At 40.4% G+C, this 16,719-nt stretch overlaps 1 protein-coding gene across 4 annotated transcripts in view; it reads left to right on the top strand.

The window, feature by feature from the left end:
• Positions 1–16,719, top strand: part of TBC1D1 (TBC1 domain family member 1) — a 322,295-nt gene that overhangs the window by 208,583 nt on the left and 96,993 nt on the right. For all 4 annotated transcript variants that reach the window (XM_033947569.1, XM_033947560.1, XM_033947546.1 and 1 more), the window contains 2 exons: positions 6,261–6,422; positions 12,977–13,135. In XM_033947569.1, the coding sequence (XP_033803460.1) occupies positions 6,261–6,422; positions 12,977–13,135 (321 nt within the window). The remainder of the gene's footprint in view (positions 1–6,260; positions 6,423–12,976; positions 13,136–16,719) is intronic.

Raw genomic sequence — 16,719 nt, 5'->3', positions numbered from 1 at the left:
AACACACATTCAGATGCACACGCAAACACATGCAAGCACGCACACAAACATGCACACGCAAATATGTAAATGCACACACAAACTCGCATGCACACGCAAACACACAAACAACTGAAGAAAGGTTTCCTTGGATACTCTACATTCTTGCCCCTGAAGTTTCATGTAGCACCTTCTATGTGCTGTGAAATATAAGCATGCTACACAGAACATTGTATAGCTTAGACTTTACCCTCAAAGGCATATGTATAGTCAGAACTTGCGGTAGTATTGCATACTGCCATGCACAGCTTTGAGTTCCATTCGTGGGTTAGGTCTTCTGCTTTCTAGGACTTGGAATACTGAGTAGGTAGTATTCATATCCCCTGAGGCAAGGGAGGAAATCATTTGTGCAATGGTGACACCTGAAGGCCAGATTTAGGACCCATGGTATGGAGTTCTGGTGCAGGGCTGCTGCAAAGACAGAGGTGGGGGGAGTAGGCAGAGAATGAGATATTTAAGGTTAATGTCACTGGATTTGAATCCTTATTCCAACTGAGCTGGTTCCTTGACACACACATGATAGGGCTGGAACACTGTCAAATAACTCTGAAATCCTGCAGTGATAGTACACGCTGGTAGATATCAGAATTCTGTATTTTGAAAATGGAACTACCTCAACAACGTAGGTCAGTGTAGTTTGTGCCCATATTATTGGATCAGCAATGCTCATTGGTAGAGGATGTGGAAAAAGCAGGTTTAACAAAGGTTTGGAGAAGTTTCTGGATGAAAAATCAATGAACTGCTATTAAGATAAGGCAAACATTTGCTCATCATGACAGGGGTTGCCATACAGCAAATTATGAAAAATTGGAAAAATTGGGATCGGCTGAATTATAATTTTGGGGGGAATTCAATATGCCAAATCTTTAAAATGGAACGGGTACTAGCCATACAGCAGGGGCATTTTAAGAAATTTAGGGATGTTTGGGAGCTATTAACAAAATATTGTACATAATGAATATTATTTTCTCCCTTTGTTCATATACGTCCGAGGGGGGAGGGAATATTTTATGTAATATTATGCTTAAGTACAATTGTTGGATATAAGGGGGGGAGGGATATTTGATGTGAGTTAAACTTTGATGGTATTTTAAGTGATGTTAAAGTATAAAATGATTGTATCTTATGTTAAACTTGTTGAAAGTTTTAAAAATGAATAAAGACATTAAAAAAAACAAAAGATAGGCAAGGGGGATGCCTTTGCTTGTCCCTGGGATGAATAGCATTGAATCTTCCTACTACCGTATATACTTGAATGTAAACCGAGATTTTGGGGCCAAAAAAAAGGCCTCGGTTTATATTCCGGTCAGTGCTGACCCACTTCCCTCCTAAACCTGTTGCAGGCTTCCGCCGGGCCTGCCATGAGACCTGGTGGTCCAGCGGTGGTCGGGACAGGAGGGATGCCTCCTGTCCCGAATTTTACATCCCTCCTGCCTCCGTGTACCTTTAGTATCCCTGGTGGTCCAGCAGTGAATTGCAGCAGGAGCAACGTTCCTTTGCTCCTGCCTATGCAGAGCCACTAGCTGATTGGCTGCCGTGAACTCGCGGCAGATGCCGCGATTCACCACTGGACTACCAGGGATACTATAGGTACACGGGAGGAGTCTGAAGCACCTGAGCCAATCGGGGCCTTAAGCCCCTTCCCGTGCATCACATGATGCAACGGGGAGGGGTCTGAGGCTCACAGTTCATCCGTTGCTGGAGTCCGAAGGAGCAGCAGGGACTGAGTACCCTTCCTGCTCCCAACTTAAGGTATGGGGAGGGGGCAGGGGGGTCAGTAGATGTTATCCGGTGGCAGGAGGGAGTGGACAATCCTCCTGCCGTTTGTTTTGGGGGGAAGAAGAGAGGCCGATGGCAGGAGGGGATGGGAATCTCTCTTGCCATTCTGTTTGCAGAGGTTGCGATGGCGGTGGGCATTTTGGTTCAGGGGAGAGGGGGCATTTTGTCGGAGAGGTCTTTTTTTTTTTTTTTTTAAATCGGGCAGATATTTTGCGTGTGTAATACAAGCAAAATATCTGTGCCATAAAAAAAAGAAAAAACCCCAGCAGAAGCCTCAGAGAGAGGCGGGAGCCAGAAGGCCCAGTCAGGCAAGAGGCAGGATCTTTGGGCACCGGCACTTCCTTTGGATTGGTGCTGTGTGCTGGTGCCAAATTGGGGGGGTAAGCCTTCAATTTGGGCAGGGGGGGGTGATGCCTGTTCGCGGGGGGGGGTTGGTGTTTGTGGGCAGGGGGCGATGCCGGTTCACAGGTTGGGGGCCTCTTTTCACGATTTGCAAAATTGTTTTGCTCATCTTGCAAAACACTCGCAAACCGCATTACTCGCAAACCGAGGTTTGACTGTATATTCTAATGCTATCTCTTTATTGTTTAACAAAGGAAAACTTGGAAGCCTCATCACTATGATTTTAGTTCGGTACATAATAAGCTTCTTCAAAAGCTGCTTTTTTTAAACGTACCTTTTTTTTTTAAACGTACCTGTCTTTGGAAGTGCCCTTCTTTGCTATGTCTCTGATAAAGACCAAACACAGAAACACCTTGACCTGGAGCATTTTCTGATACTTAAGCATTTTTCTAACTGTATCAAAACTGGCTTCCTTGAAAGTACATTTTCATATCCAAATTTGTAATGAAGCTGTTAAAACTTGTGAGTCTGACTCTGAAACTACTGCATTCCTTTTTCTATGAGGTTTGAGATTTCTGCTGTTGCCAGTCTTCCATGAGCTGTACAATAGAGAGATTGTGTTTCTAATATTTTTTTTATTATTGCTATATCTTGCAAAAATTGCCTTAGGCATCTATATTGTTTGAGTATGAATTAGGATGATGGGAGTCCAGCCAGCTTTGCTTGTTCACTTTGCTTTAGCTGGAACTTTTTAAAACTATTATCTATAACAAAGTTAGCATTAGGGATAGCCATAAAGGGTGTTATCATTATTGCAAAGCATCACAGTGTATTAGAGCATATAGTAATCAATTTATATTCCTAAAAGTTTAATCCAGTTTTTTTACTATAACAGTTTGAGTTGATTGGATGAACCGTATGGTCTTTGTTTTTTAAACACTTAAAGAATAAAACAAATTCATAATTTATCATTGTTTATTTAGGCATAATATACTGTTTTTTTTCACAGATGGAACCATGCAGTTTACATTATAACATTTTATATATATGGAAAAAAATGCCTTTAAAATCATATAGGATAGAACCACATTCATGGCAGATCAGACAAGAGAGCACAATATATCTTATGGTGTCTCTGTCCAGGCCTGGGTATAATATTTCAAGTATTATCTAAGTGAAAAGCTGTGCGGAAGAGATGGGTTTTCAGCAAAGACCTGTATTTAAGAAAAGTTAATTCAAAATATTTATTTATTTAGATTTTTATCCCGTCCTCCAAAAAGCTCAGAACAGGTTACAATAAGACATTCACAGAGTAAGATGAGGACATGAGGTTATAGATAGTAATCTACAAAGAACAAGTGATCTATATAAGGACATCAGGTTACAGACAGTAGCATTGTTAGCGGAAAGGAAAGGTCTTCACAGGTCTTCGGAAGGCCATCAGTGAGTCCAGTGACCTGATCTGAGTAGGTAATTGGTTACATAGAAGAGGAAGAAAGTGGCTGTAAGAGTGTTTGCTTGCTGTTTCCAGTTTGAGTGATTTTCCTGGGTGAATGCTGAGTATCTCTGTGTCAGAGTGGATAGAGCAATTGGGAATGTATGGTCATAGCTTGAATGCTATGTAGGCTGGGGTTTTGTGGTGGAATCTTTTATGTGCTATTACTAGGGCCTTAAAGGCACAGCACTTGACAGGTAGTCAGTGGACCGTGCAGAGCACTGGTGTGATGGGATCACAGATGTTGAGGTTGTACAGAATGCAGATTGCTGAGTTCTGCACCTGCTGTAGGTGTTTCAGGTCTTTCATGGTTAGTCTGTTGAACATGGAGTTGCAGTAGTCCATCATCAAGAACACATAGGCATAGAGCAGCTGGGCCAGATCTGATTTTGAAAGATAGGGTTTGATCTTTCGGAGTTGGCATAAGTAGTAGAAAGAAGTGACTACCACCTTTGAGATGTGGGAGGAGAGAGACAGGTACCACTCCAAGGCTGCGAACCTGGTCTTTTGCCGTTAAGGAGGTGGATTCCCAGGAATAGCGTTGGGCGGGTAAAGTTGGTGTTTTTCTTTCTGATCCAGGGGGGTTCGGTCTTAGAGATGTTTAGTTGGAGTTTGTTGTCTGTCATCCAGTTCTTCATGTCGTCAAGATAGTGGCAGAAGTTGGTGAGTTGGATGGATTGGGACTTACCTAGTGGGATCAATAGTTGTATGTCATCGGCATAAGAGTGAATAGTGATTTTATATTTGTGGGCAATGTTGATGACTGTTGATCCCCTCTATTTCACCCTCTCTCAGATACTATTTATTATTCACTATTATTCCCCTCCTCTGTTCCTGGTACCAGTGACTAATATATTTTTCCCTACAATAAAATGACTAAATTGGGTACATAAGAAATAGTAGAAATTATGTTTTTAAATATTTGTTGTCAATTTGCACAATTTAATATGCAAATATATGAAAATATGCTGCATAATTGCTACAACCTTGAAATATCTGCTGCATTAAATTGGTGTTGTGTTTGAATTATGCTGTACTACCGTTCTTTAAACAATGAAAATTTCTAAAAAGTTTAAAAGGAAAATGGAACATTTGAGAGACTGGGGCCCAGATTCTCTAAAAGTGCGTCCCGATTTTAGGCAGCTGTAGGCGTCCTACAGCTGTCTAATCAGCCAATCGGGATGCACGTTTTTTAAAAAAAAAAATGCTCCCCAGGCAGGCCGCCTATATTGAAGGCGAGGCCCTGATTCTGTATAGGACGCCCGGGAGAGGCGTCCTATTCAGAATCGGCCTAAACTAAACCCCGATTCTGTAACCGGCGTCCATGTTACAGACGCGGGTTAGAGAATCGGGTTAGATTAGACACGGCCCGCTACACTTATCGCGGCAAGGGATCTCTCTGCCGCTATAAGTATAGCGGGCCGCGGCCTGTCCGATCGGATGCCCCCCCCCCGACACTACCGACCGCCCCCCCCCCCGACACTACTGATGCTGGCAGGAGAGTGTCCAATCCCTCCTGCCCGAAGACGGCACATCCCCCCCCTCCTGCCCGAAGACTGCACACCACCCCCCGGCGCTAACAACCCCCAAACTAACCTGTTCTTCGGGCCAGACGGTTCTTTCCCGTCTAGCCGGTAAGCCCGCCTCGTCGAAATGAGGCGGGCTCGCCCCTTCCCGGCCCATCCCGCCGAAGCCTAAGGCCTGATTGGCCCAGGCTCTAGAAGCCTGGACCAATCAGGCATTAGGCATAGCGGATCCGCCCATCCCCACTTGGCCAATCAGACCTTAGACTTAGTGGGGATGGGCGGACCCGCTATGCCTAAGGCCTGATTGGTCCAGGCTTCTAGAGCCTGGGCCAATCAGGCCTTAGGCTTCGGCGGGATGGGCCGGGAAGGGGCGAGCCCGCCTCATTTCGACGAGGCGGGCTTACCGGCTAGACGGGAAAGAACCGTCTGGCCCGAAGAACAGGTTAGTTTGGGGGTTGTTAGCGCCGGGGGATGGTGTGCAGTCTTCGGGCAGGAGGGGGGGGGTGCGCTGTCTTCGGGCAGGAGGGATTGGGCACTCTCCTGCCAGCATCGGTAGTGTCGGGGTGGGAGGGAGATCGGTAATGTCGGGGGGGGGCATCCGATCGGATAGGCCGCGGCCATCCGATCGGACAGGCCGCGGCCCGCTATACTTATAGCGGCAGAGAGAGATCCCTTGCCGCGATAAGTATAGCAGCTGCGTCTACTTACAATGTAGACCAGCATTTTGCTGGCCTACATTTTTAAGGTTTCTTCCTCTACTAGGGAGACGCGTAGGGCCACCTAGGTTCGCCTAAGACCCTTAGGCGAGCTTAGGCGTCTTGCGGGTCTCCCTAGGCTCCCGGAGGTGCCTTCAGGCCTGCCTGGGGAGCATTTTTTTTTTTAAAACGTGCATCCCGATTGGCTGATTAGACAGCTGTAAGACGCCTACAGCTGCCTAAAATCGGGACGCACTTTTTGAGAATCAGGGCCTGGATGTCCAGGCTCCATTCCTTTTGGCTCTGCTTTTAGGTCTCTGATTCAAAATGCTGAAATAGCAGCAATAATTTCTGACTTAACATGTTAATCATTTCATTTGCCAGCATCTGAAAACGATTTACTAAACAAACGCCTGAAACTTGATTATGAAGAAATCACTCCATGTCTAAAAGATGTAACTTTGGTTTGGGAAAAAATGCTGAGTACACCAGGAAGATCGAGGATCAAGTTTGACATGGAGAAAATCCATGCTGCTGTTGGACAAGGTAAAACTACATTTTTCTTTGGATTTTTTTTTTGGTGTGGTTACAGAAGTCTTTGGTTGTATTGCCCCAGTTATCTAGGAATGCTGCCATAAAGTAGACTCTACTTTGATACTTAGATTGGCATCCTAGCAATAATGCAAGCGCAACATTTAGATGTTCCACGGAGGAGATCCTGATTGCTGGTGATATTGATCAACTGATATCAGAGTGCCATATATATGGGGCTCTGAAAGGAGTGATGCGTTCTGTCTCTCTAAAACAGGCTGTTGATGCAGTGGCTCTATGGGGAATAAATAAGGGAAAGCCTTCAAAAGCTTTGTGAAAGAGTTTATGACATCTTATTCCAGATGAACTGAGGCCACTAGAACTGGAAGCCCAAAATCGAGCAGCAGCAAGCTGCTGAGCCATAAAAATTATTTTTTTAAAAAAGCTTCAGTAAGGTCAAGTTTCATTAGTATTAATTGTAAGATTAGTGATATGGGTGTCCATGAGAAATGTTGAAAATAAAAGTTTCTAAATTGCCTGCTTGACTAGTATACTAATATTCCTGGGGGAATTTATGAAGAATTCCTCATTTGCTCAGTATTTGGTATTTGCTAAGTGGAATTTTGCATAGGTATAAGCCTTGCTTCCCTTGACCTCTATCTATCTGCAATTGTGCAACCATTTGAACCGTTCAGCTGTATTGCATCCGAATGAGAAAACAAAAAGGCAACAGGTCCATTAGATCCACTGTCGAGGAAAACAAAGAAGTAAACCAAACAGAATCCCAATATTAAAGTCTTTATTAGAAGTAGTCCCAGGAACACAAATATATGCCCGATGTGGCCATGTTTTGCCTATATGGCTGCATCAGGGGCAAATTTAAAACCAAATATAAATTAAAAATGAAACCACAATTCATAAAATAGAACATTCACTGTAAAAATATAAACCTGTGAGTATACATAATCTCAAACAATAAAAAAAACATTAGAGATAAATATGAATTAATGAATACTTTCTACAAATGTAAAACCAAACATTATGTGTGTGTGTAAAAGAGAAATAAAAGCTTACCAGGCTGGTGAAAGACATATTAAAAACACCAAAACTGCAAATACAACTGATTAAAACAGTAAAGAAAGACAGATGATGTGCACTGACCACATTACCAACATAACACGTGCCTGGACTAGATACTTAAAATACTTCATTGAAGCTCCTCATGTTTCTCAACATATATAACTCACTACACAACTTAAAATAAGAAAAGTAAAAGAAAGGTAAACTATACTGTACATCTCGGTTCAAAGCCAGGCTGCACTAGGTATATTCAATAAAAAATGCAGTAAGCAATTTAATCAAACCTGAAGTTTATAAACCTTCTAAAGAATGATATAAAAAGAAATACATTAGGTCAGGACTTACTCGCATGTGCCTGGTTGCGTGAAGATTAGCAATCAGGCAGTCATGTAATTACAACCTAACTTAAATCTCAAAGATAGGTCTAATGTATGCATAATTAGTTCAAAACACACTAAAAACATCAGCCAAAACTTGAACCCACTAAAACATATAAAGAATGGATATTAGAATAAAAAATGTTGGGGAAGGGGAAGGGATCTTAAAAAAAAAAAAAATCCCCAAACAAACTGGATTAAGACCATACCACCACAAATTGCTGTGACAGAAACTCAAAATATCTCAAAACAATTTAAAATATTTAAAAGGTGGTCTTATATGTTCCAATGACTTCAATGGTGTGTTCCAACCACAAAAGAAACCTGAAACTAAACTAAAAACTAAACCTTAAGTATGTAGTAAGATTTATGGTTGTACTAATCAGTTACATAAACATGTTACGTGCCTGTCTTAGTTTTCTAGAGAAGACCATAATATCTCATCCAGGTCCAGCAAGCTTTGCCTACTTCCACGACACAGAGACCCAAGCTATGAGAAATACTTTATTAGAAATATAAAAAATATAATTCATAAGCCAGCAGTAAATAATAAACTAATTATTGTTCACAACATATCCAAATACATATATGAAACTCAGTACATAATTATTACACAATAATTCCTAAGTAAATGAATGAATATACTAATTCTTACACACACTAGATAATTCCTTATAATAATAATTTCTGATTAGCAGCAACTAAAATATAGCTTATCACCACAGATACTTCACGTCCTTGTCCCAAAGACAATAGAATTCTCTCTAACCCAGCTGAAAAGACATATTCCTTATTCTCACCATCCGATTAGGCCGTAGCACAGAATCAGGTGAAAGGGAAGACGTCTTCTACTCAGCACTGAAGATAAGAATTCTCTTGGTACAGGAACAAGAGTCCATTGGTCACTGGAACAGCTGTAAATTAGGTTGGCAGCAAAGGTTTCCTTTATGTGATGGAATCCAGATGTATAAAAGTCTGATTCTGTCTCTCAAGCAGAGAGTCACAAGAAGTAACTTTTCAGGTCTTAATTATTATAGAAGATGTGCAGAGAACACCTATGATAAGATGCAAGCTTCCTCACATCCTAGCACAGAATCAATTAATAATTAGGCACATTCCACTTGGCTCATCAGATGACCTCTCCGGACCAATCCAAAAACAGAATTTAGATGAATAGCCTTTCTGTATAGAGTCTCGCACAGGCTGTGAAACAGAGGTGCCTTTGTCAATAAGAACAGCATAGGAGCCATGTCTCCCCCAAGATTCACACAGACTGAGCATGTAGGCATAGCTGGATGTCCTTGACTAGAATACAATTCTGGTACATACCCAGAATGCATCAGCCATAAACAGCAAAGATGTTTTCTTCTTTCTCTTCTTGCATTCATGGTTCATGCTGGAAAGATTTCTTGCAGACAATGGATCAGGCTTTATGACGTAAGAGAGGCCTAACCTTCAGGTGTGAATAAGGAAACACCCCTAAAAGTTTATATACCGCATCCTCTCCATAAAGATAGCGCTCGGCACGGTTTACAGGAACTTTAATATAAGGAAGGAAAAACATAATAAGAATTAGTGATTATAAAGAGGGTAGTGAGATTTACAGTTTTGAGAATAGCCAAGTTTTCAGATGCTTTCAGAATAATTGGAAGGAGCCCAGATTCCGCAGCAGGGCAGGAAGGTTATTCCAAAGCTCAGTGATTTTGAAGAAAATAGATTTCCCTAATTTTCCCACATAGATAACGCCTTTTAGCGAGGGGAAAGATAGTAGTATACTGTTAAAAGATAGATAGTATACTGTTAAAACATGTATAAAAAAAGCTGAGAAACCTGATAAAACTGTCTAAAATAGGGTCAGACCGACTCAGAATCTCAGAATTTGATCGAATATGTTATCTAGAGTGCCATAAATAACAAAATTAATACTTTTTTAAAAATGATGATAAAACTGGGAAATCTAAGTTAGAACATAAATAAAAATCTCAGGTAAACAACTTAAAACCCCAGTAAGATAAATTCATATCTATCCATGATGACCAAGGTATAAAACAGATCTTTAAATATCACAAATATGATGTATAATAAGGCGACAGAATCATAAAAATACAGAAATGTCTATCTCTTGATTGTGTCCATTTGGGAGTGACTGTATGGAATCTATAAATCAATCATTGTTTTGTCTGCAAAAGCAGGCTGTCCAAGTTACCTCTTCTCCATGCAGGGTATGGTATACACAGCACAAAAAATTCAAATCTTCAAATTTATGTGCTGAACCAAAGGTTTGTCCATTGCAGCTCTCTTAATTGCATTTTTGTGTTCCAAAATTATTTCATTCAGTGGTCTTATAATTTTTCCCGTGTACATCAACTTGCATGGATACAACACCACATACACTACCCCAGCACTTTTACAATTGGTGAATTTGTTCAAAATATATTTCTCCCATGCTCCTGGATGCACAAACATCTTAAAATATCAATATTCACTCTACAAACGGAGCAGGTACCACATTTGTGGTGGACTGCTGGTCTCCTGATGACTCCTGCATGAGGATCTAGAAGTGCAGAATGAACCAGAATAACTTTAAAGTTATTCCCTTTCTTATGTGCAATCTTTTTTTTTTTTCCTCCAAAATGTTGGATCCCTCATATTATGTGCCAGTGTTTCCTGCAAGTTCTGTCCTCATCAGCACAAGCCTCAAACACTTTAAAATCATAAGTGTTAGAGGTTTGTGCGGTTAAGGCAGAGCTTACAGGAATGGGACAGGAACAGCGACAAAACTCATGAGGACGGGGTCAAATTTGTCCCCGTGTCATTCTCTAATAAGACTTTATAATGTCTCCTGATAAATGTGTGAACTGTAACATGTGCCACTTTGTCATTTGTTTTCTTTGGTTGAGGCAGCAACAAGTCCTCTTTGTTGGCATTAGAAGCTCTTTTGAAACCTTCCAAAATCATTTTCTTGGGGTAACCTTTAGACTTAAAGCGTTTGTTCATCTCTTTAGATTGCTTAATGAAAAAGGTTTCATTAGAGCAGTGTCTGCTGCTTCTTAAGAAAAGACTGTAAGGTAAATTCATTTTCAGTGACATATTATGACAGCTCTTGAAAGCCAAATACTTCTTAACATCTTTTGGCTTTATATACAAATCACTGTGAAGCTTCCATTTTTCAAAATATGTACATCTAGGTACGGGATCCGAATTTTGCTTGAAAGACATCTGAAATCTTAAATTCTGATGAAATCTGTTCAGACATCCATAAAATTCCAAGTGCTGCTGTGCTTCTTTTCCAAATCAGAAGTATCTTCTACATACTTTCTCCACAGGACAATATTATCTCTCCATAGTGATGTCTTCAAAAATCATTTTTCAAATGCTGCCACATAGAGGTTGGCCACAGAGGGTTCCATGGTGGCCCCCATAGCAGTATCTTTTATTTGTTTGTAAAAAGCCCCTTCAAAGCAGAAGAAATACCTAATGCAATGGATACATATTCCACCACAAATTCTATGGGTTGCAGGTATGTCTCCATCAGTGCTTCCCTAATCACACTGATGGCTTCATCCTGAGGAATATTAGTGTAGAGCAGTGGTCTCAAACCCATGGCCCAGGGGCCATATGCGGCCCACCAGGTACTATTTTGAGGCCCTCGGTATGTTTATCATAATCACAAAAGTAAAATAAAACAGTTTCTTGATCATTTGTCTCTTTAGCTATAAATTGCAATATTATTATTAAGACTTAGCCAAAAAGTTAAGATTTATAAACTACAAAGAGTTTTGCCTCATGCAAAATTGTCATTTCTTTAAAACATTAACTATTTTTTTTCTGAGGCCCTCCAAGTACCTACAAATCCAAAATGTGGCCCTGCAAAGGGTTTGAGTTTGAGACCACTTGTGTAGAGCAATTTAACGTCCAGTATGACCAGTGTGATCTCTCCTTCAACATGCAGGTCCTTCAAAGTATTGATATCAGATGAATCCCTAACATAGGAAGAAATGGTAGGGACAAGTGATCTCAAAAATTTGGCCACAAAAATAAATAATGGCTCCAAACGAGAGCCTATTGCAGCGATGATTAGTCTAAAGGCAGTATACAAGTCCCAATCCTTTACTAGGTCAATTCTTTAAGAATTTGTGGATCTTGGAAAGTATATAGATGGTAGGGATGACTAGACTCAACTTTCAAAAACATACTACAATCGGACATTTTACCAAAAGCTTCAGTATAAGAGAATGGACAAGAACTTTACAAACAAAACAATTCCTAAACATCCCTGTTGGCTAATATAATTCCAGATACCTGTGCTATGAGCTCCTAATGCATATAATTCATACATTCAATCTTAATGATAATGACTTAAAGGGGAAATTTTGAAAGCATTCTCATTTTTACAACGGGGCATAGTATTTCTAACTGCCAAGGTTCTGCAGCTAGATGTACTGGCCCTTCTGATAGAGTGCAGTACGGGAATTTTCAGATCATTTCTTGATGGTTATTTCTGCTGTGAAACAAGATACCTTCTGGTAAACCTCAGTTCATAATCACTTGGAGTTAAATTCCAACCTCACCCCAGTTGTCTTGCATGGACAGGATGTATATATGAGAAGATCCAAATAGGCTACAGTCATCCATTTTCTGTGGGCCATGTTAATCGGCACCATAATTTGTACCGGACACAGGAATAGCTTGTGTTCATGTAACTTAGGTCCTGCTGCAGCACTTGTGGGAAACAGTTGAAGGCATGTCCACTTAGAGAGTTCATTCATCCAGTCACTGGAAGGTGACGCCAACTTGACAGTGCTTATCACATTCATAATCAATGTAGAGCTCTAGCAGCCAGATCAGTTCTCTGTGTAGTCAGTGATCCTGAAAAGGGTTCTTTCTGGAGTTAGACGCTCATATACTACTATTTTTTATCTTTTGGTCTATAAACCAAAGTCCCAATGTCTTCTTACAAAAGAAAGTTTATTGAATAAGAGTCAAAATATTTTTGCCACTGGTAAAAACAAAGTTGCTTGATGAGTTAATGCAAAAGCCCTTTCTAGTTTCTCCTGTCACACATGACTGGGTAAAGATTACATATTTTCCTCATTTCTGCTTTATTAAAAGGAGTGCCACGCCATCACCGTGGAGAAATCTGGAAGTTTTTAGCCGAGCAGTATCAGCAGAAACACCAGTTTCCAAGCAAACAGCAGCCTATGGATACACCCTATAAAGACCTCTTAAAGCAATTAACTTCCCAGCAACATGCAATACTGATTGATCTGGGTAAGTATGATGCGTTGCTCTGAATATTAGCATAGATGTATATATTAGCATTAGGTGTATATATTAGCATAGATGTATATATTAGCATCAGGTGGGCCAGTAACACCTTTAGAAGAAAGGTGTTACTGGCCCACCTGAGTGCCTTGTTTTCAGCAATAGATTTGAGTAATAAGCTACTGAGATCTGATTCCATAAATGTACCTGGAAGAAAAGCTGTACCCTTTGTGCTACTGTCAGAGGATCTCCCTTTTGAAGAGATATTAAAACCCAGTATCCCCATCATTCTATAATGTGAGTACCTAAAGCTAGACATGAATTAATGTGCTTAGATTATAGAATACTAGCACTTTTCATGTGAATATGAGAAATTTTACATGTTACTGCTGTAATCTTAGTGCACACTTTGTCCCACAATTACATGTGTATTAAAGAATGGTGTCATTTGTGTGCACATAGATGAGATGTAAGTGGGCACGCCTAAATGTTGGTGTGTAATTGCTGACTTAGGCTATTTTTTTATAATGGAATCTGGGTACCCAGATCCCATAATATAATTTGTGGATAGCACCCAGCGTTTTGGCACCGAACATTTGCTGTACTTTGTAGGAATGCCCTCATATGCAAATCTGTCTCATGTACAGTAGACTCTCTGTTAACCGGGACTCAATTAACCAAAACTCTCAAGCAACCAGAAAAAAAATCTAAGAAATACTATAAGATTTTAAATAAAAAAAATTAAACTAAAATCAATTTCTAATTTGGTGCTTCCCCGACCCTGAGGAAGTGAAAGGAAACATGTCAGTGAGGGGATGACTGACTATTAAGCTAAGTAATACCTTCGCATGTATTTCATGAGAGCGTTTACATAACAAAAATGAGATCAAGTAAAGCACCCTGAATGTTTATATTTCTAATTAGAAAAACTATAAAAAAAAATTTAAAAAAAGGCAATAAGATATAAAAAAAAGTTAATAAGAACAAAAGAAATGTTCCTCGGGTCTATATCAGGATCAATGAGGAATTGGACCACTCGATGTTAGATTACACGAGTGGTGGTCTGAAGATCCGCAAGATACCCCGATATTGTACTATATGGTGATTAATGAGAGTAAATGTATTTTGCTGCATGGAAATTGGAGCGTATTTATGATATATTGAATTTATGAATCGATACAAATTGTTTTGGTTTATGATTATGACTACATACTATTTTAGTAGCTACTCTCTGGACAGACTATTCAGTTTATCCTTTAGAACAGGGGTGTCCAACCTTGGTCCTTGAAGGCTGCAATCCAATTGAGTTTTCGGTATTTCCCCAATGAATGTGCATGCTATCTATATGCATGCACTGCTTCCATTGTCTGCAAATAGATTCCATGCATAATGATAATGGAAATCCTGACAACTTAACCTGGCGAGGGCTAAGGATAGGCACCCCTGCTTTAGAAAATGCACCCTTCAGAATTTCAAGTAGTACTCCGAATGAGGTCTCAGACACTGAGAAGCACTGTGCAATTCCTCTTTGTATGCATCTAAGCATCAATCTGGCTTTTTCTGTTGCCCGTTTTACCTTTTGAGCTTCCTAAATGTGATCAGATACTATCATTTTCACATCAAACACCATTTTTTTCATACAGAGAAATAATTCACTGTTTATACTGGATCACTTGCGTGGATTTTACAGCATAAATGCATTACCATTCTTCGAGGTTTGCTAGATGCCTCTTCATATTTTTCCACACCTTCTAAGGATATCTCTCTTGAGGAGGCAACCTTTAACTACTGCCATTCTTTAATATTGTTTACAAAATGTTGAAGTGAACTGGACTGAGGATCAATCCTTGTGGCACACCATTAGTAATATCTCTTTATTTAACCTGTAGCCATTCAGCAATAGCCATTGTGGCTTCCCATTTAACATTACATTACATTTCAATTTGTATTCCACCAAAGCCCTTACGAGTTTATGGTGGATAACAATAAGTAATGACTACTGGAAAAAGACCCAGTTAAACATAGTATAATGACAACTATTCATGCAGCTTATAGACTGCAAAAAACAAATTGGATTCATGCTTAAAATTTCTTAAACAGAAAATATTTTTAAAGTTTTCTAAAAACTGTATAACATTCTTCTAATTAAAATAGGAAGATCATTCCAAATTAAGGGAGCCTGGTAGAAAAAAGATGCATTCCATTGAGTAAATGATAATAATAATTTTATTTTTATATATCGCCCTACCACATAGTTCTAGGCAGTCCACATACATTAAAAATTATACAATCAATGAATAAAAGTACATGATTTGCCTTCGGCGATAGAAATTGAAGATAAAATTGCTTCCATAAAACATTACCTGGCCTACCCACAAGTAATGTAATTAATTCCATTAAATAATGCGGCAACCAGTTTGTAACCCAGTCAGTCAGACTCCTCTTTACTTCTGCTCTTGTTGGAGAGGAACCATATTTGCCTATCTTTTTGGCTTGGAGAAGTAGTCTAATGGTTAATGCGGTAGGTTGAGAACCTAGGGGACTGGTTTCAATTCCCACTACAGCTTCTTGTGACCCTGGGGAATCATTTAACCTTCCATTTTCCCAGATACAAAAACAGATTGTGAGCCCAGCAAGGACAGAGAAAATACGGTACCTGCATAAATATGTAAATTGCTTCTGTTGTATGACACACAATTGGGGAGGCCTCAGCCAGTTCTCCCTGCTCTTGCCCTTCCCCCTCCCGACAAATTGCAGTCTTAAGTCCATGGTAAATTTCCACTAAGAGAAGTTTATTGTGAGACCACAGCATGGTTACATAACGATAAGCAATACAGTGATTATCACCACCACACTCATCTTGTGGTCCCCTGGGTCACCAATTCTGCCTGCTGCAATGAGCCTGGATGCTACCCTGGCGGTTACGCTAGCAGTGTACTAACTTTTAGGGCAGTGGGTGGGAGTACACGTGTTTGTTCTCTGAGCATGCCACTGAAATAATGGTGAAGGCCACTTTAAAGGGGTCTCGCCGCTCACCTTGCCGCACTCCCTTCCTCCCCCAATTGGCTCCTCTACTCCCTTCATCCTTCCCCTCTGTTCTTCCTTCCCTCTCAATCAGGGAGGCCCCCACCCCTTGTGGCAGGCATTGCTAGTTGCTCCAGCCTGCTTCTGAAAGACAGCATACCAAGTCCATAACCCTTTATCTTCTTTTTGCATTACTTCTAATTTTGGAGAAAGGAAGGAATTTTGAATTTAACTTACACATTTTCAGTTGTAACTCAAGGTGAGAAGCATTTAGGTACAGCAGATATTTTTCAGTCCCCAAGAGGGCTAATTCTGTTTGTACTGGGGCAATAGAGGCTTAAATGACTTGTCCAAGATCACAGGAGCCACCTTGGTTTTCTTAGGTTCTCAGCCTTAAGGCTCTAGCCCAGTGTCCCGCAAACTTTTCCGGCTGGCGGCAAACTAAATGCAGTGCCCCGGCTGGAAGGCACCTGGAAGTTGACACGATGATGTCATGCACATTCATGACGCCATCGCATCAATGTTTGTGCATGTGTGGAGGCCCGTCTTGCTGCGACTCCACCATT

This window comes from Geotrypetes seraphini, chromosome 1 (assembly GCF_902459505.1).
Source record: "Geotrypetes seraphini chromosome 1, aGeoSer1.1, whole genome shotgun sequence".
Taxonomy (NCBI): domain Eukaryota; kingdom Metazoa; phylum Chordata; class Amphibia; order Gymnophiona; family Dermophiidae; genus Geotrypetes; species Geotrypetes seraphini.
Note: the sequence above shows the minus strand (reverse complement) of the source record. Positions and strands in the feature narration are given on the sequence as shown.